General features: G+C 30.8%; 1 protein-coding gene across 1 annotated transcript in view; it reads right to left on the reverse strand.

Moving 5' to 3' along the window:
- Nucleotides 1–920: 920 nt before the first annotated feature.
- The window catches only part of Lcch3 (Ligand-gated chloride channel homolog 3), a 61,583-nt gene continuing 36,635 nt past the window's right edge, over nt 921–25,868 (reverse strand). Inside the window, exons 4-10 of the mRNA XM_085958600.1 lie at nt 17,655–17,800; nt 13,978–14,135; nt 11,352–11,467; nt 9,047–9,215; nt 7,178–7,399; nt 5,833–6,072; nt 921–1,105 (exon numbers count right to left, since the gene is read on the reverse strand). Coding sequence (XP_085814726.1) covers nt 921–1,105; nt 5,833–6,072; nt 7,178–7,399; nt 9,047–9,215; nt 11,352–11,467; nt 13,978–14,135; nt 17,655–17,800 — 1,236 coding nt within the window. The remainder of the gene's footprint in view (nt 1,106–5,832; nt 6,073–7,177; nt 7,400–9,046; nt 9,216–11,351; nt 11,468–13,977; nt 14,136–17,654; nt 17,801–25,868) is intronic.

Consider the following 25,868-nt stretch of genomic DNA (forward strand, 5'->3'; position numbering starts at 1 on the left):
TAATTAAGAACTCCATCAGAATTATAATATTAAAATACATTTTATATATTATTTCCGTAATTTTTTTTTTAAATAAAAACCTTGAGAAAATGAGTCTAAAAAAACCTTTTTTAACTTATAAAACATAATTAAAATTGTATAAACAATGTTTTGTGTCAAAATTGTATTGTGAGAAACATTTCTTAAAATTTTTACTGAAATAATACAGTGATAACTATCTCCCTTGATCTCTTAGTATATCACTTAGTTTTCCCCACTTTATGCAACATATTATGTTTTGTTTATATGTGAACTGTATTAAGAAAACAATTAATATTATTTTATTACAATATCTGGTCAGTGCCAGTGTGTATGTGGTCGATTATGCCTAAAAGTTAAGTATATGTTTTGTACCTTAATTATTACCTATTTCATGGCAATTTGCGTATATTCATAACAGAAGTCCAATATTATTAAAACCAAAATGATAAAAGTATATAAATTGCGTTGTCCCGAAAATGTATTTTTTGTCTGAAGATACACTGAGTCTCACATATAAATTATACAATATTGTTAATACGGGAAGAATGGGATGGCGGGTGAAAAAATGACATATATTTATAAAAAATGCCATTGACTATTGGAAATGAAAATTTTTTAATCGTAAAATTGTGAAGAATGGCGAGATATTTAATAGTTAATTAATTACACCTTAACCACACAAATTCAGTAATAGAGGTGAAATATTTTTAATCTCAATTATTATTTTATAAATTAACCGGAAAATATAAACGAATAAATCAATATTTAGCTAGTAACATAATATTATGTACTTATTGCAAAAAAAAGTAATTTTAATGAGTACAATTTAACCGCAACCAAATACTATAAAAAATAACAACCCATTGACCCAATTCAGTCGAATCCCTGCCAAATCTTCATTACTCAATAACATAAAACACCCAATAGATAATATTGAATATGAGAAAGGAAACTGGAAATATGACCCGGGAGTATTTGTCGATGACGTTGACATCCTTAATCTTGGGCATGGACGCCTTGAAGACCGATGCGCCACGACGCAGGGCGTGGAGCATCTTTGGACGGCTGGTAGGAGTAGCGATTCCTGAATAATCAAAAAAAATAGTACACAGTTATTTATTATGGTAAAAAAAAATACTTGAACGTATTTCATTTAGAACACCACAGAAATATAACAATTGTGCCGAATACGGGCGCTATTATTTACGAATAAGGGTAGCTACACACGTACTGCATGATTCACAAGCATGTATTATCATTATTTTTGTACAAGCAAGCTTAAACGTATATGTCAATGTTTTGATTAATTTTTCATGCTTTTACAGGCTATGCTGATCCAACTGACTTTGCATATCCAAGTTTGTGCAGGCGAACGTCGTTCGCGAGCGAGTGAGTTTATTTAAACTTACCAAATTGAGCCGTATCTCTGGCATATGAAATCCATAGAATATCATGATAAGACGAAGAAGAACGTGGCATATAATAGTGATTCATTAACCAGTCACTATATGTCACGTTTTGTCTTTCGTGTCTTTCTTTTGAAAATCAGGACTAAAGCAGTCAAACCGAGCGCATCGTCATCGTCTGAGCTTAACATAGTCCAAGCACAAACTAGCGTCATTCAATCATACATTTACCATATTATATAGGAACTAGGGACTCTGTGCGTGCTTGTATAAAAATATTGATCATACATGCTTGTAAACCATGGAATTACGTGTATAGCCACCTTTAATTTATCGATAAATCATTAATAATGTTGAAATATCATAACAATATGCAACCAATGTATTATTTTGAATTTTGTTAAAATTGGGGACCAATTTTGTAATTTTGAATCAATTAATAGGTAAAAACTTTGATTAATTGACGGATTTTTAGAAATTATAGTTTTAACATACTTGCACTTGCCAAAAAAATATATTATAGGCTCTAAATTATATATTTTTATTCTTGTAATGTAACATTATTAAATAGTTCTGTATCATTCAATAATTAAAAAATAGTTCAATAAAAAATATAAATAAGTGTAAAGAGACCATTCCTCTCTGTCTATTGTAAGCTCCTTCCATTGCCTTATCTATATAGATGATATTATTGTCTTTTTCAACATAATCCAACTACCACAGTTAAGTATTATAGGTCCCCTGAAATCTGTTGGCGAAAATAATAAATTAAAGCTCGAACGGTAAAGCAGTTTACTTAATTTTCATTTGTTTAAAAAAGCAAATGACTCGTGCTTTCACTTTTATTATTTTTATTTGTTTCGAAACAAGTGAGTCACTTTTTCACTTGTTCCTTTTGATTCCATCATTAAAAATGAGTAATTAAATATAGTTCTGTGTTTTTTTATTATTTGCGAATATTATTCAACAGAATAAAAGTTTTAATTAGTAGTAACTTAAGAACACTTCATATTCAATCTTCCCGTGGCTGCATCATGGCGATGATGATGGAAAAGGTAACTCAAATCTAAACCTCCCGTTTAGTAATATTGAAGAAGTGCATGTTGGGTAGTTGAGTTTCTTCGGTACTTGATACTCGTACATAACTTGCCAAACAGAGTTGTCCTACATTCACGTGTGACATAACTAAGTTATCATTGCACGATGCATATACATATTTTTACCCGAAAACACGAAAGAGTCTAATCCAATCTACAGATAACCTAGTATACCAGACAAGCTCTACTTCAAGTACGCTATGATCTATTAACTATCCTCTAAACTGACAGTAATCTTTCACCTCCTGTTTTCAAAAATTTCATATTTGGCTGAGAATACTGCTACGTTACAAATTAAATAATAAAACTTGTCTTCACCATTACAAAGAAATACTCAATGTCATTGCGCTCAACGGGAATCTATTCCTCTAGTATGCAAAACCCCTACAGCGTGACGTTAAGAATAAATGGTAACAATATGTAAATTGTACGTAAAATATTTCACCGTGGAATACCTAGATCGCCGTGAGCTTTCTTAGTGGAAAGAGATTACCATATACTATACGGTCTCCAATTTTATTAGATTCAATATTAACATTAATTCAATTTTCATAGCTGATTTTGGCAAAATTCATGAATTGAAGAATGAAAACCTAACCTAACTTAACCTAACAAATAATCGTGTACATCGCTATTTTTTAAATTTGTTTGGTGCTGGCTTCCTGTAAGTTTCCGGACACAAGAATAAATTAGGTATGCAGTAGTTGAAAGCGCGGGGCTTTCTCTCACTAATGCGGTATGTCGTAAGTGATCCAATACGTATCCAGTGATACGATGAGGTCTCGCGGGTGTCCTCATGGTTAATTTTAAAATTACTTCCAAGTTAACTGGTTGAGGAAATAAAAATAGGAACGGTTAATGCTTCTTTTTTAAGATCTCAATAAAATCATAAACTATTACAACTGTATGTACACGCTGCATTTCCACGAATCAATTCCTATGGTACTATGATGCGCTCGATCAAAATCCACGTGATCCAAGTGACCGACACATTAAACATGACTATCTATAATATAAAAATCAATATTTGTTTGTTTGTTTGTTCGTATTTTATGCGCTGCCATACCGTTCATCTGATTGCGATAAAACTTTGTCAACTTATTGCTTCCACTTGCGCGAAGATTATAGGCTATATTATGTTATATATAAAAATTAATGTCTCTCTGTCCTATGCGTTCCTATACCATTCATCCGATTGCGATGAAACTTTGGTGAGTTGTTGTGTGCACACCCGCAAAGGTTTCTGAATTAGAAAAATCATCTTCTTCTTCTTCATTAGATCTTCTTTTATTCGTATGGTTCCTATACCATTCATCCAATTGCAATGAAACCTTCGTCAGTTATTGTGGTAACACCCGCAAAGGTTTCTGAATTATTACAACCATCTTCTTCTTCTTCTTTTATTTGTATGGTTCCTATACAATGGTACAATTCCGATTGCAATGAAACTTTTTTCAGTTGTTATGCCCACACCCGCAAAAATTTCTGAATTAGTACAACCATTTTCTTCTTCTTCTTTTATTATATCTTTTTCTATTCGTATGCGTTCCTATACATTCATCCGATTGCAATGAAATTTTGATCAAGTGTTGTACTTACGCCTGCAAAGGTTTTTGAATTGGTACCACCATTTTCTTCATCTTTTTCTTCTATTCTATCTTCTTCTATTCGTATGCGTACTTATACCATTCATCCGATTGCGATGAAATTTTGATCAAGTGTTCTGTAAACGCCCGCGAAGGTTTCTGAATTAGAAAAATTACCTTCTTCTTCATTATATCTTCTTTTATTCGTATGGTTCCTATAACATTCATCCGATTGCGATAAAACTTCATTAGTTGTTGTTGTAACACCCGCAAAGGTTTCTGAATTAGTACAACCATCTTTTTCTTCTTCTTCTTCTTGATTCTATCTTCATTTATTCATCTAGTTCCTATACCATTCATCCGATTGCAATGAAACTTTCGTCAGTTGTTATGCACACACCTGCGAAGGTTTCTATATTAGTACAACCATATTCTTCTTTTTCTATTCTATATTCTTCTATTCGCATGCGTTCCTATTCCATTCATCCGATTGCAATAAAACTTTCGTCAGTAATTGTGCCAACACCCGAGAAGGTTTCTGAATTAGTACAAACATCTTCTTCTTCTTCTATTCTATCTTCTTCTCTTCGTATGCGTTCCTATACCATTCATCTGATTGCAATGAAATTTTGATCAAGTGTTGTGCTCACGCCCGTAAAGGTTTCTGAATTGATACAACTATTTTCTTCTTATTTTTCTTCTATTCGTATGCCCACACCCGCGAAGGTTTCTGAATTAGTACAACAACATCCTTCTTCTTATATTCTATATTCTTCTATTTGCATGCGTTCCTATTCCATTCATCCGATTGCAATAAAACTTTCACCAGTAATTGTGCCAACACCCGCAAAGGTTTCTGAATTAGTACAAACATCTTCTTCTTCTATTCTATCTTCTTCTATTCGTATGCGTTCTTATACCATTCATCAGATTGCGATGAAATTTTGACCAGTTGTTATGCGCACGCCCGCAAAGGATTCTGAATTATTACAACTATCGTCTTCTTCTTCTATTCGTATGCGTTCCTATACCATTCATCCGATTGCAATGAAACTTTGGTGAGGTGTTGTGCGCACGCCTGCGAAGGTTTCTGAATTAGAAAATCATCTTCTTCTATTCGCATGCGTTCCTATACCATTCATCCGATTGCGATGAAACTTTTGTCAGTTGTTGTGGGCACACCTGCGAAGGTTTCTAAATTAGTATTATATAAAATACAAAGTTTGTTGTTTGTTGTTCCATCCAATTTTGAATTTTTTACTCCATATTATTACTATTAATAACGTTTGCATATTTTGGATTCGATTTTAATTTAGTGTTCTTTTGTTTGACCTTTACTCCTATTAGAATTACTTCCATATTGCCATACTGTATTACACAGATATTTTTATATTAAAAAGATAATAAATTACTTATTATTTTTTTTTAATATCTAAGATAAATGTATCCACGAAGCGTCCCTGTGCGAAGCCGGGTACTTCAGTTTGTAGTATATAATTATTATATATATTCCTCTAATCTTAATCTTATTACAACTCTTTCATATTATGTTTTTTGTTGCGTTCTACGCACAGCGTATTACAGCATTGTACGCGCCTTATTTGATTTGTGATGAAAAGTAATCTATCATAAATGTGTGATATTAGTAACTAATCAGTAATAGTATTGGTAAAGCTGATATGAGCGGGGTAAATAATAATATAACAGTATTTATAGATTTACCTCTTCCAGCTCTATACCGCAGCCCTTGAGCGGATCTGGCTGAATGATACGCGGGGGACGATCGCGCCATTCGAAAGCTTGGCGGAAACCTGGCCGCGTCATGTGGCAGCGTCGAAGTTTGCGTTCGACGTCCGCGGATAGGTGCAATTGGACTCATTCTGACATCCTGAAGTTCTATTATCTCGCGGTCATCTGGTAAGGACCTGCTGCCTGGACTTCGGCCTTCTACTTCCCGGGTGGCTGAAAACAAACGTAAGACGTACTGTAAAAGCATGTACATTTAAGAAAAGATCTTTTCCTATACTCGATCCGAATTAGGGTGGCATTGACATCTATCTTACTCAGTGGCCAATAGACTTTAGTGCTGTATCATGCAGTATCTAATAAGTATCAACATTATTTGTTATTATAATACAAAAATTTACACGCATCGGTGTCATTTTAATTATTAGTGAGTTAATTAATCATGAGTTGTATTTTGATGACATAAGTTGATAAAAAAAAAGTTATTTAAAGACAGTGAATTCATAGTTACGCTACGTCATAACTAATTTACGGATATTACATACATCAAAATTACATAAATACAATATTACATACGTCAAACGATAGGGACAGCATAATATGTGATTTAGCTATAAGACTTCATATCAGCTTTCTATTGCATATATACAGTACCTAAGTAAAACATGTTACAGAGTAAAGGTTGTAATAACAGATTTTTGAACAAAATAGTTATTAGATATTTGCCAAAGTCATTAACTGGCATGTTTTTACCAGCCGCAAGATTAAACCCATGATCCATGGCTTAATAAATGGCAGTTATATCGACTAGTGACTAGTCTATAAGCTTGGCTATATATACCAGACGTTGAATACTGTGAGTTCAAACCCCCACTTGATCTTTCTCTTTTTTCTGTTTTTTTTTTATATTATATTATGTAGGTATGTTTTAGGGCTTTTCAAAGGCATATATTTTCAATAAAAATAATCTTATACTGTTACATTAAGTTTCTTTTAATGGCATACAATTTACTATCCGACGCAAGCATATTATATTCCCGAACCTCATCATACTACATAACTATCTACTACAGTATACGTAATGTGCCATGTATCACTTCTGTAAGGTATTGCCATCAAACAATTAATTGAACAGCTATAATGCCCAGATATCTAAAATTGCTTCAGCTGTTCCTCTTCGAATAGAAAACTCCCTTTGCAAAATGTGTATTCCCGGGGATTTAAAATTGTCGATACTCTCGATGCTATATTTGTTGGTTATAAAAATGAAATTGAAAAACAAATGTATTATATAATTTTCCAGACACTGTATGAAGTTTACCTTGTATCTTTTTGTCGTCTCCATCTTTTTTCGATTTTGTTTTTTTCTTCGCTCTAGCTCCCCAGTACGTGTAATTGACGGCTGCGTACTCCAAAAGGGCAGCAAATACAAAAACGAAGCACATTACCAAGTAAATATCAATCGCTTTCACGTATGAAATTCGTGGGAGACTACTTCGCACTCCAGTGCTTATAGTTGTCATTGTCAGTACAGTAGTGATGCCTAAAAGACAAAAATAATACCACTGTCAGTAAATATAAATTCTCTGGATATATTTCTTATCTGGTAATCACCATGAAGTTACTCTTTTCATCTGATCCTAACTGATATTTTGTGTCATAGCCAATATTTATATAAGCCTGCACAGTTTTCCGCCAAAACTAGATAATCCTATTTTCTAATAACTATCAAAATTAAAATGCACTCAGAAAATAAATAATTTCAGCATATTTTGTATTATTATAACATAATATGCCAAAAACCACAATTATTGAGACTATCGTATTATCGAGTACCTATCGAAATAATAATAATATATCATAGGCATTTAAAAATATTGTCCAGTTTAATAAAAAATAATAATATCTATTTTTTGTTTCTAATTAGACGCATTAAAAAATATGTACATATTTAAAAATATCCGCAAGCATATTTTACCATTTTAATGTTAAAATAAATCTATTTGAATGCAATTTGGTGCATTTTGATCTTTGGTTTGTAAGAAATAGTGTGATAAACAATATTATAATAAAATCTGCTTCGACTATTTAGTTGTAATCCGTATTAAATTCCTTTAGTGGTAAACTTTGTGTTCAGCTTGTCAAAGGATTAGTACTCATGTTAGAGTTAACTGCAATGCATTAAACGTGAAAGTCTGGATAGGAAGGGGGAAATTATAATGTGATACGTACCCTAATTACCAGACTATATATATACATATACGTAATATTTTAATAAACAAACCTTCACTTTGCTTGCAGATTGTTGTATGCAATAATATTAATGATAAGTGCGTTAATATCTGTTATAATTATTAACACTCCGCAATATCTATTTAATTTAACACCTGCTAAGAAAACCTTTTGTAATTACAGTATTTTAATTATCTTATTAACAATTAAACAATTTTTATTCAATGACTTTTCAACTGCTTAATCTGCAAACCGGCTAACTCCACTTGAGAAAATTGTTCAGGAGGGAGAAAAAAAAATTAACCATTCCAAAAATACACTGTTTTACAAATAAGCTTTACAATAAATTGAGTGGTTCACAAGCATAGTTAACCAAATCCATCTGGCTATTTTTGAGTAAGCTAGGTTCAAACATAATATTTGAGTTTTTCTTATTCTGTAAGGGTAAGCTTTCCTTTTATAATATAAAGAAAATATATATAAAAAGAGGAGTTTTTCCATTTAAGATATTGGAAATTTAACACCTGCAGTTGGCTGTTTTATGTGAAGAACGATAACGCATTTGTTTATAGGTTTAGAAATTAGGAATTTAGGCACAGAAAATATGCTTTATCACAAAATGCCATCAAAATCTCATTTTTGACTAAAAGTTCAGTTAGCTGGTTTGCAGATTAATTGTATATATCTTTATAAAATATAAACAACAACATATTTTAAGTTACACACATTTTTCTTAATCGATGTTTTATCTCATTAAAGAAAATTTACTAAACTAAATTTTAATGATAAATATGACGTCTTTTAAATAAATAATATTTTTTTTCCATTTTAAGATTATCTTTGACTTTTAAAAAATATTTTTTATTTTAATAATGTTTTAATTTGTAAGTTTTACCTTAATAGTAAGTATCACTGATCCAATTGTATGACATCTATAATATTTTGTTATTTTACTCACCCAATGCTACCCTAGCAGAAGTTGCTTCATGATTAATCCAAAAAGACACCCACGAAAGCATGACGATGAGGATGCTCGGCAAATAAGTTTGAAATACAAAATATCCAATATTTCTCTGCAGTCGGAAACTTAAAGATAACCTCTGGTAAATACCAGTCGCTAATTCTTCCTGAAAAAATAAGGGCAATTTTTAATATTAAACACATATCCGTATAATATGGTAAAAAATGTACCCAGAAAGTGATCAAGTAATTTGTCAATAATAATTATAAATTTGTTTAGAATTATTATCTTCTTAAAAAAAAATATTGCCGACATAAAAAAATATATTTAAGTAGTACCTATTGGGAAAAATAAACAATTTTTATGGATAATCTTGAATATTATTTAAAAGATAAACGAACATTAACAAAATTAATTAGAAGATAAAAAGAACTTTTTATATACAACGTTTTTAAATTTTCTGTTGAAACTTGACTTGACTTGACTAGCTTAAATAATCAAAAGATTTGTACTTGATAGAAATAATACTGAAATGTCATTTTGACATTTCATATTGATTTCCATAAAAACGCACGTATATATTAATAATTTAGTTGCTAGGACCCCAGACCCCCCTAGCAACCAATAATAGTGGATTGGATTACGGATTTCTTCCGAAATAACTTTTCATACAAAACAGAATTAACTGAAAATTAATTCAATTCTACTTAAAGATGGCTAAACGTATTAAAAGAATGCATTGGCATCGTGTTCTGATATATCCTAAAAGTTTCAAATGTCTAGCTGGTCGGGAAGTTAGTTAAAGATCAATTGCAAGATTTATACTGGATAAACAACCACCGGACAAATAAGAATACGACCTAATAAAAACGTTGTAAATAAATATTCAATAATAAAAAACCATTTTAAGGAAAACATGTTTTTTGGAAATAATTAACACTGTCTGTGATACATTAGTTATTGAGCTGGAGAAAAGAAAAGAATCAACTATTGTAATATAAGACTTACCTATCTAACTTTATTTAAAAAATATTATTTATATTATTTTTAAATTATTATTTATAAAATGTCGTTTTTAATGCCCTCTGCTTCATGAGTACAATATTTTCAACAATATATTATATTACAATAAATATTTTGATATAGAGAGCCCCAATATTTACTACCAGTAGAAGTGGAAACTCACCCTTATTTATATTATTCGTATTTATGTAACTTTTAATTCCCTATAGCAGTATTTTCCAAACTGTGGAATGCTTACCCTTGGTAGTTTCTCAAATGCTTAAAAATGGTACGCAGATGATTTTTTTTTAGCAAAAAGATTTAATTCTGTACCAGCTGCAACAAACGCACAAGTCTTGCCAAAATGTTAAGTCACATTGACATGTATTAAATATAAAATGCCCATACCCTTTTTTAATTAGATACCGGTAGCATGTATGTATCTTCAAGCGAACTAACATAGGTAAGCATTTTCCATTTTTCCCATTGACTTTCATATTTACTACGCCACATTCTACTCCAACATCATCATCATCATTATCAGGGGCACGACAACCCGGTGTGGGTCTTGGCCTCCTCAGAACCAGTACCCCTAGAAAACGGCAGTCACTGGCAGGCTCTATCCAACCAGCGAATCTTTGGCCTGCCTCTTCTTTTACGCCCTATTGGATTGCTGGACATCACTCTCTTTGCCGGTTGATTGTCATCCATACGGTGCACATGACCTAGCTCTTGCAGTCAATCTTAATTAATTTAACTGCGCTGCAGTCTTCGTACAGCCCGTTCTCCTCCAATTGGTGCCGTCCCTGATCGGTCCATATATACGGCGGAGAATTTTTCTTTCAAAAATGTTTAGGGCTCGTTCATTTCGCAGACTTAATTTCCAGGTTTCCGATGCGTAGGTGATCACTGGCTTTACAAGTGTCTTGTAAAGAGTGCTTTTAGTTCGGCGAGATAGTATGCGGGACTTAAAATGTCTTTACAGACCAAAGTAGCATTTATTCGCAGACATGTTTCTCTTGTTGATTTCTTCCAACATAATATCTTATAAATAATATATTAATTAAATTAAATTTGCTCAAAAATAATAAACTCTAACTTACTATGTTAGTGATCAGTGATCACATTCAAGTTAAACTATTTAGTATGTAGGTATAATATAATAAACATCCTTCTTTCTTCTGATAATGATAATAAAATTAACACGTAGTTACCGACAACGATTTATCTTAATTTATAATGCCAAATACTCTTGCTTTGTTATTTCAGTGTTATAATTAGAAATATCAAAGTATTATACCTTTCTATCATTAGTTTCATATCCAATTATTGTAAATTGTGGCAATTCTGCTTCTTCTACTCCTCGTACTGGAGTTTCTTTCCAGTACATCACAACGTCTAGTACTGTATAACCATCTGAAATCAGAAAGAGTAGGCAGTGGTAACTTCTGCTAATGGATTCATAAGTAGTTACATAATGCAACTAGTGGAAACTGTAGATTAATACATTTTATGAATAATTTCATTTTAAATACTGAACCTATACCCATTTAGAAACATGTTAAATATTTTTTAATTGAAATATAAACTTACAACTAAAAATTGCATTCGTTGAATGAATTCATCGTATTATTTATTACATGCTATTTTTTTCATTTTTTTTTATATGTTTATTTTTTATATTATTTTTTTCTATTGTATCATTAGATACGAGAATGTATTAATTATTTAAAACGTTTTAAATTGCAGTTCTCATATTCACCCACAAGAGAAACACTCAACCTACTAGTATAATATGGTTATATTATTTTTTTCTAATGTAAATATTGTAGATAAACGATGGCCGCGCAGCTTAAGCGTCAGCCTATAAAGTTGTGGGACCCAGGTTCGAATGATGGATCTGGCAAATACACAATATATTGTTTTTTTAATTTATGTTTAAGTCAGAGTATGGACCTAATAGGTTGAGAAAGTGGCTAACATCCATTTATCGTAAAAACAGAATTATTTTAATACAATCCTCCACTCTGTGGAGGCCCATATGCTCTTATTAGGATCGGTCATGGTAATTATTATTATTATTATCATTAATGTAAATATTTAGGTATGGACGCTGAACCATGAAGTTTAATTTAACGGAGAGTTTAGGTTTTCGATATGTGGCTAAAATTCCCTGAATTAAAAGGGTGACAAAATATGTTGAGATCTTCAAATGAATGTGAAAGAACAAAGAAGTTCTGCGTAGTCTTAAAAACAGAAAACTACTGTACCTAGGCTGCATTTTATGAAAGGACAAAAGTACAGTCTTCTACAACTCGCTATCCAAGGAAAGATTAATGGTACACTTAGTATAAGCGGCTCCACATTTGGTGTCTTAAGGGGGGACATGCTCGTCGAATGTCAAAATTGAGTTTTTATTGTATTTTTAAACCATGATACTGGACACTCCTTAAACGTTGTAGATAATCCATTTATATAATTTTGAAGCCTTATTATCCTTTATAGTTATTTTAAACATTTGATGACTGCATAAAGTATTTTTGTTACATAAAATAGTATTCTTTTAAACCTCTCGCTCTAATGTTTTAGAATATAGTCATATTTCAGTACATAAATGTGCAGTGGTGTAAAGATTTTTTACATTTATTAATTTTTAAACGCATTTATAAAACCATTAGTATAATTTATTACGAGATAATTTTTGTAAAATATTCACGATAAAAAATTATTTTGATAATCTCTGTGATCCCAAATTTGACAAGAATTAGGCATTTTATTATTCAAAAAATCGGCAAGATTAACACATTTGAAGATGATTCTAAAGATACTTATTATAAGCTATGTCTTTGACCATTCAAGTGTGATAAACATCTTATGAATAATGATTGCTTTATAATAATTATTGACCTAAGAATAAGGTAGTGTTTTTTTGAAATACGCCATTTCTTTTGTCATTCCCCAGTGGTTAAGCTATAACATATGGCCGTAGCCATAAATTGACAAACTCTAATTAAAGTAGGGAGTAAAATTATGTTAACGCGCGTGTTTGAACATGTACCTAACCGAATTTTTTTTAATTTTTTTTTAACGGTACATGTTCAAACACGCGCGTCAATATCATTTTACTCCCTACTTCAATTATAGTTTGTCAATTTATGGCTACGGCCGTATGTTGTAGCTTAACCACTGGGGAATGACAAAAGAAATGGCGTATTTCAAAAAAACACTACCTTATTCTTAGGTCAATAATTATTATAAAGCAATCATTATTCATAAGATGTTTATCACACTTGAATGGTCAAAGACATAGCTTATAATTAGTATCTTTAGAATCATCTTCAAATGTGTTAATCTTGCCGATTTTTTGAATAATAAAGTGCCTAATTCTTGTCAAATTTGGGATCACAGAGATTATCAATATAATTTTTTATCGTGAATATTTTACAAAAATTATCTCGTAATAAATTATGCTAATGGTTTTATAAATGCGTTTAAAAATTAATAAATGTAAAACATCTTAACACCACTGCACAGTTATGTACCGAAATATGACTATATTCTAAAACATTAGAGCGAGAGGTTTAAAAGAATACTATTTTATGTAACAAAAATACTTCATGCAGTCATCAAATGTTTAAAATAACTATAAAGGATAATAAGGCTTCAAAATTATATAAATAGATTATCTACAACGTTTAAGGAGTGTCCAGTATCATGGTTTAAAAATACAATAAAAACTCAATTTTGACCTTCGACGAGCATGTCCCCCCTTAAGAATATCCGTGATGGATCCAAACGTAATTACTACTACTACGGATCCAGTTTCACCAAACAGTTCTGGGAAGCAGATGATAGAGCAAAAATCATCTTGATAGTGGAAAACGTCCGAAAATAAAAAATATTGAGTTTTTAAGTATTTTACTTACAACTCTCTATTTCTACTGTGCAGTTCTGGGCATCCAATGGGTAATAATGGAGGTCCATCATGCAGGCCAACGTGGTCGTGAACCTCATGCCGTAGGTGATGGTCCCATCGCCACTCAGTCTTACCAACTTGTTTCGTTCGGTCACGTCATGAAGGAAACTGGAAATGTAATAGAAACAACTCTTACTTCTCATATTGGTACTACGAGTATGCTAATATCCTTATTATAATGAAGGGAGACATAAATATACTTAATATTATTTAATTTACCTTAAAGGGACTCGCTATAGTAAATACGTAATAATTTTGAAATAAGACATATCTCAAGGTTGAAAATCATATTAATGTCTTTTGATTTTATCTTATGAATAGTTTTTTTTTAATCTGGGATAAAGGATACAATTGAAGACACAAGTGGATGAAAGACTTATGTTACAAAATCAAAGTTTTGAGTAAATTGAGGTCAAAGTTTTTTTGATGTATTTTTTCCAGTTGAGGATAATTTAATTAGTGATGTATTCAAGTGGTAACTAAGGATCACACAATTTCAGTATCGTCAGAAATAGTTTGTTAAAATCTTCAAATGTGTAAATTATTTATAAAAACGTGTACACGACACCTACATAAATAACAAAATAAAACTAAAACTAAGAAAATAAAATAACATTGTCCCTTCATCCCTTGCCGTAATGCCAGACCAATGCTTATTTTAAGATGTTTGATACATACATATGAAAGATGGGTACATAGCACCTTCATCCACGCAATAAAAAGTCATAAGATGTAACATAACACCTTCATCCACTTGTGTCTTCAATTATATTGTTATATACAATTATAATGACACTGAGAATTAAACCATACAGATGATCAAGTTGTGTACATTGACGTCAAAATTAAATAAACGATTGTAATAATTATACATAACTATTTTTGACATTCTTTAAATGAGGTATTGTTTTTAAATAATCTACTATAACTACTCAATATGAATATTTGGATACAACATTAAATATAAATACATTGTTATCAAATTATTAATATCATTTTATACGTTATGTCCATGAAATATAATCAAAATTTATGAATAAAATACTTCTAGTTTGTAAGCAGTTACATATTTTAATTCAGTGATACGTAGATAATAAGTACGTGATTATGTGACATCTGCTACCAACTTATGTTTAATTATACGATTATTGTATAGAATCTAAATTAATAATATGTTAAGAAATTTTTTAACATTATTTATGCTGTGAAGGTAGGCAATGAAGAATTAATATGACATTCATAAAATTGATTATTCAGTGATGATGAAAGGATTGAGGAAAAACACTGATATACAAAATATAGTTATGTTTATAACCGCCAGGGGATAATTTATAATTCGTGAGCTTCTATAATTCGTTAACAGATGGAAATTGGTTTTGCTTTTAATTGAAATCAATTTATTGTATATAGGTAAGTGGTTGATAATTTTATTGTAGCATGCGTTTATTTCACCACTCACCAGATTTTTACACCATTTCGGGCGAATACGAACGACTAGCGAGCGCCCTTCAAAATTGTACAGGGGTGTCAATGAAGAATATCACAAGACTCAGGTTATGATTTGTGGCGTATGGTTTAAATAGTTTTAAAAAAGATATATTTATAGTATATTAATTAGCTTGATGGGCATTCTACCATTTTAAAATTATTATGGAATCGCGTCTCACCAATAGTTTACATATTATTATATGTGAGTTATATAATTGATCTAAAATTAAAACCACATATATTTCATCAGTATTTATGTTAATATATTTGCTGTAAAACCTATCATTTGGAAGAATTCAAAAAATAATTATTTGTATATTAAATATTAATTAAAATAAAAGACATATTATTATAGGTTACATGTTAGAATCCGTTTTGATGTGTTGATGTGAAAACTGTTTCTAACTATTTCTTTAACCGATAATTCAAATAAATCTATTAATTACTTAAATCCTTAATAAAGTATGTATGCGTATAATTACTCGAGCGAATGGCTAATAAATATTCTTCGTAAGAGTATGTTAATATTACTTTCAATCTACGGGTGTTTACATACTCCGCTCAGTGGAAACATGCTAAATTACTATTTTAATCCGTAATTGCGTGACGTCGCCTTTTAGAAACAAAGTGTATAAGTAATTCTTTTTATTTTTTTTCGTATGAATAAAATTTTATTTTAAAACTTACAGATCTCTGCAGTTAATAAAGTGTGCGACAAAATAAATTAATTTTTTTTCACATGTGTCACTGTTTATTTATAATAATATTAAACAATAAATGTGATCGATTACAAAGTAATACATAAATTAAACGGTTGCAATAATGTATTTAAAGGTTAAATAATTTACGCAGAAACTATTTTACATATAATTAATAGTTATCAGTGTCCGTTTCTGTATACTGAACAGTATTGAAAAATACTATGTTTTATTTTAATAAATATTATGCCCTTTCACTAAGAATTGCCAATTAATACCATTTAAGTGATATAAGAATATATGCCAACTGTAACAATAATGTTAACTCAATGTCTTCCTCATTCATTTGATTTTTCTCTTTAAACATGTTAATACACATATTTAACAGCAGTCCATTAATTTAACGTTTAAAAGATAGATTACAATATATTTTAACAAAGATAGATAGATTCTATTTGAATAATTCCACTCGATATAATGCATACGTATGCAAAACATTTGTGCCAAAATTCGTCAGTCTTTGTTTGACCTACTAAATTGTATAGCGTGAAATAATGTGCACAAAGGTACAAAAAAGTACTTACTCGTTAAATATTTTATACGTGCGCTGAGCGGCTCGTCTGTCTGTTGCAAAATTTACATTTCAAAGCTTTTCATTTAAGTTTTTCCCTACTAAATATTTGATAGAACACGAATTACTTTATTACGAAAAACCGGCTTCCTTAAAAATCTTTGCAAAGCCTTTGAATTTATGGTTGTATTTTTTTATTTATTTCATATTATATATTTTTAAACTTAAGTATTTACAAATAAATGATTATTATATTTAATTAATCAATTATATTCTAAATAATTATTATTAATTTGTAGAAGTTACTAATTAACACCGCTTTAAATATTATGGACATTTCATAATATGATGCTGTTAAAACTTTCAACCTCATTTAGGACTGCAAATAGAATATTTTCTTTTTGCAAAGTTATTACTGAACAAACAATAAAGAAAAGGCAAATTATTTAACTCATTTAAATTAATTAAAAATCATATTAAAAGTCGGTAGTAAAATATAATTGAATGACTGCTGATGAATATAAACGACATTGCAAGCAACCTTTGGTTTTAATTATAATTAACTTGCAAATAGAGCTGAATTTGATATTTTATGAATGCATAATAGAAAAACACTTGTCACTAAAATAATTATAATCAAGAAAAATATAAAAAGTATAAAAACCAGGTCACCAAAAGGTCACCAAATTTGAAAATAATAGCGTCATTTATGTTGTAGGTACACAAATAGATCTTTGAAGAACTTAGGATAAACGACTTTGGTCCATATAACTTGGACGAAAAAATGTTAAGTTAAAAAAACTCACCATCAAATAGATAATAATATTTTGTATAATTATATGGAAACACGGTGGTGTTTGTGATATTTACCTGTTTTTATCGTTAGCAAAAAATGTATCAGGCACCCAAATCTTCTCCGCGAAGTCTCCGGATAATGTAAGGACTTCCTCTTCCGAACTGAACGCGAGTCTCTCATCCTTCCAATATTGATTAAGATACATTGTTATTGTGTAGTCCTGAAAACAAAAACAAGATTTTCTTAAACACAACAAATGCAATAGTGCAAATCTTTTTATTATATTGAGGTAGGTGTTGAGAGTATCGTGGCCGGATAAATGAGCACATCCTGAGCAAGCTTTATATGATAGACAGATTCTGTTTAGTATGCATCCAGTTATTTGGCTTAATTATATTTATTATAGTTATAAGGATGGATTATGGCTTAGACTGTGCGTTACTGGCACTGGCAGTCCGCTGCTGGCCTCGGCACAGTCAACACGCACATTGAAAAATCATACACAGTTGTTCTGCGTTGCAACACATACGTTGATAATTAATTATCATCTTATAATATAATCAACGCAAATATTGCTATATACCTATAAAATAATCTCATAGAATTTTGGAGTTGGTCGACCGTCAAATCAACCTCAAGACAAATTCCTCGGTGAGAAGGTCCCGATAACGAAGTATTCTATATGTGATTCAATTTATTCAATTGCAATTTATTTATTTTTTTAACATATTGTGGACATTACAAATAATAAGTTTAAGGCGTTCACAACATGACATTTAGAAACATACGCCATATAGTATTATCGAAAAATATTGATACTAGAATTGCATCATAAGAGTCATCATTGTAAACAATATCAGCAAAGTAATAAATAAACAATATAAACAACAAGTAGGTAACTACAAACATTATATCTTCAAAATGAGATAAAATTATTATATAAATAATATGTAAATATGGCTTAGAAATATACATACTACAACTCGATATGATAATATTCATTACTCTCATAACATTTTTTTTTTAATATCTTGGATGTTAAAAATAGTATGCAAAAATAAAAGTCAGCTTTACAACCTAACCAGATAATATATCTGGCATAAATTAAGTACTTAATCAAATATTATTTTCTGTAGTACACTTTAGTATACACGCTAATATCTATTATATTATCATATAACTACTTCCAACGTTCCCGGAAAAAAATCAAATAGTTAATTATTTTCTTCGTATGTTCAATAAATAAATGTTTTCATTCGGAATTTTCAATCAGCATGCTATTGGAAATTATCTCTCAACAGTAGGAATATGTCATGCAGAAAATCGTATAACCGTAAAATGTTCTTAATTGAACGAAGCAGGCTTGTAAGTTGTAAACCTGTGGATGAACGTAAATCGATAAAGGATTGGGGGATGTTTCGACGCCCATTACCTTAAAACGTGTACTGAGATATGTTTAAATTTATAACATAATACAAAAACACGATAGGCTTAATGTTATTATACGTTGTAGATATTAAATGTACAAATATTTTTTGATTACACATTCAAAAAATGATTTAGCAATTTGATAAATAGCTAGTTGTTCTTTATTGAACATAATTAGAAAACACTTCTGAGATATATATAACAACGAGAAAAAAAAAAAAAAATAATACGACACCCAGCAGGATTCAAAATTGCGCCATCCAGGATTCGCGCCCATGTGCTCTCACCACTAAACTATACGTATCTCTTGGTTTTTATATCACTCTCTATTTGTATTACTTATTTGATTGGCAATCGGCTTTTATATTTTAAATCAAAATATTTAATTTAGGAAAGGAAGTGTATGGTTTCATATGCCAATGTGGTGGATAAATCAGATCAATCGTCAGGTTCTGCAGCTCTTTTAGCTGAGTCTAACAAAGGTAAAAAATATGGCAGATCACCTAATTATATCGTCTGTCCCCTAGATTTCGAGACATTTGGATTTTGGGACCATCTGCTTTGAAGACGGTGGCTAGAGACCAGTTGTCACTAGACTGATAAAACAGGTGAGTGCCGTTCAACTGGGTACCTGAGACAGCGAATAAGCATATAAATCCAAAAAGGTAATGCAGTAGCTTTTTTATGTTCTCTTGGCGTATCCAGGAGACTGGAGGCGGTTTTTTATGTACTTGGGAACACTTAGTAGGTATATCAATAGTTTTATAATTAATATTTTATTGGTTTATATAATATAGTATATGAACTTTATATCGTTTAATTTTACATCGTTTGTGAATTGTTTTGTTTTACTCTTTTATTATTATTATTGTTTCTGTATGTAATATAATATGTAACTGTTTATTTGCAATATTAAAATACTTGAAAATGTGAAAAGAAAATTCACTATATTTAATTGCATTATGCAATTTTCTATTTATGTTTTATAAAACCTAAAGCTTAATAATCGACTTTGATTCGTATTATTATTTTTTGTGGATCTATCTATATATTATAGCTAGTAGCACCAGAAGTATATCGCTGTGAGTCCAAGCAGTTATAATGTTTTTACTATCTTATTTTCATATTAACAAATATCTGCTGGTAATACAGATTTCGTGAAATGACTGCAAAAGTAGGATTAAAGATAAGATTAGGTAAGATATTCTGATGAGTCAGAAAGAAAATAAGGACTACTTCTCATTATTCCGTATTTTTAACTTTTGAAAAAACAACAATGCTCAAATTACACAGCGGCAGTCATTTGAATAGCCTAATAAGAAATAAGTCTGCCGTACAATTTATTTGTAGCTAACATTTTCCCGTGCGCACGGAAAATCTTTTTCAGTGAGCACATCTCGACGGTGATAAATTTAAAATATTTTATACGTTTACCTTTTTCCTAGCACGCATAAGTTTGTACGAAAACCTTCCTGAAAATGTATTACGTAATGATAAACGGGATGTAATGCGGAAAACTTTTTGGAATATTCTGGTGAGATGAATCAACACAAAATTGCTTTGAACTCACTTTCCTTATCTCTAAAAGTCAAATTATTATCTATAGTTAATTATAGCATAAAGATACTAATTAATGAGAGGAACTCAATAGACTACCCAAACCGGATATAGATGTGTCTAGCGATCAAGAAACCGACAAATTAGAACGATTTTAATATTTTTTTAAATACACAATTTCCACATTCATTAAAATTAAAGATGTTTAAGAAACCGTTTTCCTATATAGATGCAGCCTAAACATGTTAAAATGAAATAAAAAGGAACTCTAATCTACTGATTAGGTTAGATACAAGTTAATATGCACATCAGTTTGATTTAAAGAGAACTTCACAATAATGTATTCTAATATGACATTTATTTGGCGATTTGTATGGCTTATAAAAAGACAATCCATCGCCGTGAATAGATAAGCAGCCATCAATACAAAATCATTTATATTGAATAGCAAATAAGTAAATAGCATAAAAATAATGCATATCGAAAAGTGGTATCCATTTCTTCCATTATAAATCGGAAATACCAAATTAATGATGTTGATAGCTGTAAAATTCAAAAGTAATAAAAGAAATAGTGTAAACTTCTATAGAGGTAATCTAAATTCTTTGAATAAAATATATATCCCTCTACTTTATTTATTATATTGTATTCAATATTTTTTCATCTTGTAAACAATAAACTATTTTTCAAACTCGTTTTAGTAAAATATAAGAAAAAATATTCGAGAGGTAAAAGTTATCGGGTGACAATTTATGATTTATGGTGCAATCGAGAAGAGTATAATCTATAATTTCATGTTTTTATAGGCTTCGTCTTTAAAAAGGTTTTTAGAAGATAAAAAACTCTGATTTTCGGCTCGTTTATCTTGGAGGTGTATTATTGTAGATAGTTATATCTTATATGATTATATAAACCTCGATGGAATTTATATAATTGTCTATTTTTTTCATGAATTTTTTATTTTAAATTAATCCAAGCCTCATTGATAGATTACAGTAAGTAATTAGTTAAAAATGACATAATTTTTTAAAAAAACTTCAGAAACATACAAACATATTAGAAACCAATCTAGAAAAAAAAGAGTTGGACCAAGAGAGAGTCTTTCACTTTTTGGGTGAGTGATTTGGCCTCTAAGTTATCAATCTGTCTATGATTCATGTGAATTATTTCTCATATGTTACATTTAAATCGAGGTACTTCAAATTCCACCAATCAGTAGGAAATCTGTTTTGTGATCAATTAAGGTAAATGATATTACCAACTTAATTATTATAACAGACGTCTGGGCGGGGTCTAGGGCGATTTGGCACCGGACAACTGGACGCCACGGAATTCGAAAATAAATAGACGTTAAGTACTTATAGGTATATTATTATTTATATTTAAATGATTATATTATGATTTAATAATTGGTGAGAATGTAAATATGCAGACGTAAATAATGATTTAAACGTGCATATGTTTAAGTTCCAACGAAAAAAGAGTTTTTTTATTTTATATAAAGCCTTAGGCATGGTAATTCTCAATCCGCAATAAAGAATACATTATGTTAAGAGTAAAATGAATTAAAACTACTAAGTAGTACATAGAAACTGATTAAAATACCTCGTCTACGTTCTATATACGTGTCTACGACAGTGCGGCGTCCAATTGTCTGGAGTCCAGTCGACCCATTCCCGTCTGGGCGCTAGCCACGTATTTATTATTGGCGTTATTGTACTTATGATTTTAAATACAAGAATTTTTATAAATGCATATAGGTATGTATTACATTTCAATTTACTGGACTAGTCTATAATATCATATCTATAGTAATTCCGTACGATGAGAAAACTCAACGCTTGAAAACTTCCGAATCTTATACCACATAGTTAGAGTATATTTTGAAACGTTAAATTACCGTTTTTCTCAAAAGTTTACTATGCTATATGACTCTACGCAGAATTTAAGTTCCATTAGAAGATATTTCATTGTTGCTAGTCATTCTCCTAATCCATTGGGTTATCTCTTAGGATCAAATACACTTTGATAAAATACAATGTATTTTTTACCTACTCGAAATCGATTCTGCAGCTATGGCTACAGAAACCGACGTACTACTGACTACACAATTTTAGGTAAAAATAGATTATTGAATTGCAACATAATATTATCGAAACACTATTACATATACTTAAAGCTCCTAACTAAAACAAGAATTAAATTAATAAGTTCCACTATGTAGTTTTTATATAATTATATAAAAAAACAGAAAGAACACGGTCAATAGGCTTGGGGGTTTGCAGCATCTGGGAAAATACATTTTATTATACCTAATAATGTTCAATAAATTACGCAAACTAAATTTAGCGTCGAAATATATGAAGTAACTACGTCTATTGCATACTACCGAAGGGTGACACAAGAATAAATTTTAAATAAATAAATATATAGGTTCATGTTATTCGATCCATATCTAATGACATGCATTACAGTTCCATAAAAATATAATGAAAAACATTGTCGCGAAGTCTGAATACAACGGTTAATTAAAATAAGTCTACAATAGCGTAGTTGTATACAGCCAGGAAAATTGACCGAACCATTAAGCTATAATATTTGATGAGGTATTATTAAAGTGAATTGATTTAATGTGTAGTATTTTCTTTCAATTTACAATAAACATTGTAGTAAAAAAATGATTTCATCCATTTCCGAATTAAAAAATAATTTATATACCTACATTGGGCGTCAATTTTCAGTTAACACCCGGGCGGCAACGATCCTTAGCATGACGCTGATAGGTAAGTTTTGTTATCACTCGAGCTTTTTCTTTGGCTATGGCGGGATGAAGTTTTGGCTATACACAAAGTTAAATATGACAAAGTGGTATCATAAACATCTCAATAATATGTTAGATAATAAAAAATAAAAATAATATGTGATATTTTTGTGTTCAATTAAATAAATCTGTTTTTTTCCGTTTCCTAATAATTCTTTGTCTTTCGGCGAGTTAAACTATCCCCAAAACTCATGCACAGGTCTCTAAATACGGTAAGTCTCATTCGTCTTCTAGTTTCATCATCATTCTTGACCAGTGTCATCCAGGCGTCTGCACCGGAAACCATGCATCTTTATTGATACCGTCCAGACACCGAAGATTGGCCCTGGCATCCAACCGTCCAGCCTATCCAAGAAACCCATATGTGACACTGTTTATTCTTGATACATGGAATGTGGAAATATATTATTCTTAAAGAAAGACTTAACTTAGAAGCTATAGGTTATACTGTATGCGTCCTGCTAGTTTGGGACCATAATATATCCAACATAGAACCTTTCTATTGAAATTACGACTCCACGCTCATCGGCTTTAGCGAAAGCTCAACACTCCGATCTGTAAGTTAATTTTGGTCGGATGAAAGTCTTGCACATCAGAATTGTTGTACAACAGGAGAGGATATTAGACTTTAGTTGATGTTGTAAACTAATGTATTACCTGTTTGCTTCTACAACACTTTGTTATATTTCTTTGAAGATGATTCATTATTAGTTATCAATTAGTTATCAAGAAACCAAAAACATAAAGATGCCGACACACGATAATCTATGTTATTGGTTTTTGTTTCATTGGTCTGGTAATGTTGACACATTGACTGCTGACTATATAATTACTTTTTAATTACCAAGTTTAAATAGCATGCTAATGACATCGAATGGCCACCTGATCTTTACACGCTAGGTGCGTCTTTAGCGTCCAATGACTTTTAATATTCCAGTCTGGTAGCTTTCCAAAACCCATCATGCACACACCCACTAACTAGGGGCATTTTAACACTATCAACACAGCTTCGAATGATAAGAACAAACCCTAGATTCTTCTGGATAAGAAAGTCACACATGGGTAGCCGCAAACGAATAAGCTGATAAATACGTTAAACAAGCCACAACAGATAAAAGACCTTCAACACGCACACACTTCCTCCTAAGTTACGCAAAACAAAAGCTAAACGAATACACAACAGAGCTATGGAACAACAGATACACAACATCCGCCAGAGGACCAGTAACGCAGAAATGTATTCCAAACATAAACTCTGCCATCACTCTTTCCAGGAACATAAAAATATCAAACAAACTCACACAGATGCAGTGGATCTAAAAAGATATAAATTGAGGGACGATGACTGTTTTCCATGTGATTGCTACATATCTCAAACTGTGTGGCATGTCAGCAACGACTGCCCTTTACTAAAAAGAAAAGATGGACTCTCAGAACTCAATTTAGACAGCATAACCATGAAATTTACCTCCAAAATCTTTACGAAATACTAAACAACACAAGACCACTACACAAAATATTTAATTCTGACCATAAAGAAAAAGATATAAATGGAGGAACATAATTAACTGCACATCAGTGTAACCAACTCTCCCAACCACCTCGTACGAAAAAGCAAGGGCATGATTATTAAAAAAAACATATATATTTATATATATATTTACAGAAAACGTTCATGTTATTTCAAATATGTAGGCACTTACAGTATTTTTGTTTATCATAACGAAATATATACTGCCCTTCCAAGAAAGAAGGCAGTAACTGACTCTCACACACTTTCGAGATAAATGGCATAATATGTTTTTTTTCAATTAATGTAGTAGTGTGAATTAATAAAAAACGGTAATATTTTTTATTGGTAGGATGTTAAAATACAACATAATAATAAACAAGCAGTAACTGCAATAAATATAGGCAATGACTGCCTTTTTGCTAAGAAATGTGTATCATTTTAGCAGGTGTCCATTTTTTCACCAAGCATTTAACGATATTTTAGTGATAATGCTGATTTTAAAGTGAGAATATATAGCTTTTAAAATTACCTAACGGGTGGCATTCTTAACTCAATTTCACAATTTTTGCGAGTTACTGCCTTCTTCTTTGGAATGACAGTATAATTCAATACGCTATCTGTCTTAATTCCAATAATCATTTTCAGTGTTAAAACCACGCCTTCGCCCTGAGCTACGCCAAACTATACAATGTAATAATAATAATTATTGTGTTTATTCAATGGTGGATGTAATCAATCAAAAATAGATTCTGTTTTTTTTCGTCACCCTGTCGACATCACCCCTCCTTGTACCCTCTGGTTGCGTCACTACATATTGCAGGGGTTGAGGGAGGAGGCGTACAGTCAGCTGATCGTGCTCAACGAGGGGACAGTCGGTCTAATATTAGTATTGTACCCGTGGCTTTACCTGAGAAAATATTGACAATATTATATTACATTATCATATTTGAAGTAATATATTTTTAATTC

Source organism: Rhyacophila brunnea, unplaced genomic scaffold, assembly GCF_057557595.1.
Source record: "Rhyacophila brunnea isolate RB1 unplaced genomic scaffold, BYU_Rbru_1.0 scaffold_8, whole genome shotgun sequence".
NCBI classification, from domain to species: Eukaryota; Metazoa; Arthropoda; class Insecta; order Trichoptera; family Rhyacophilidae; genus Rhyacophila; species Rhyacophila brunnea.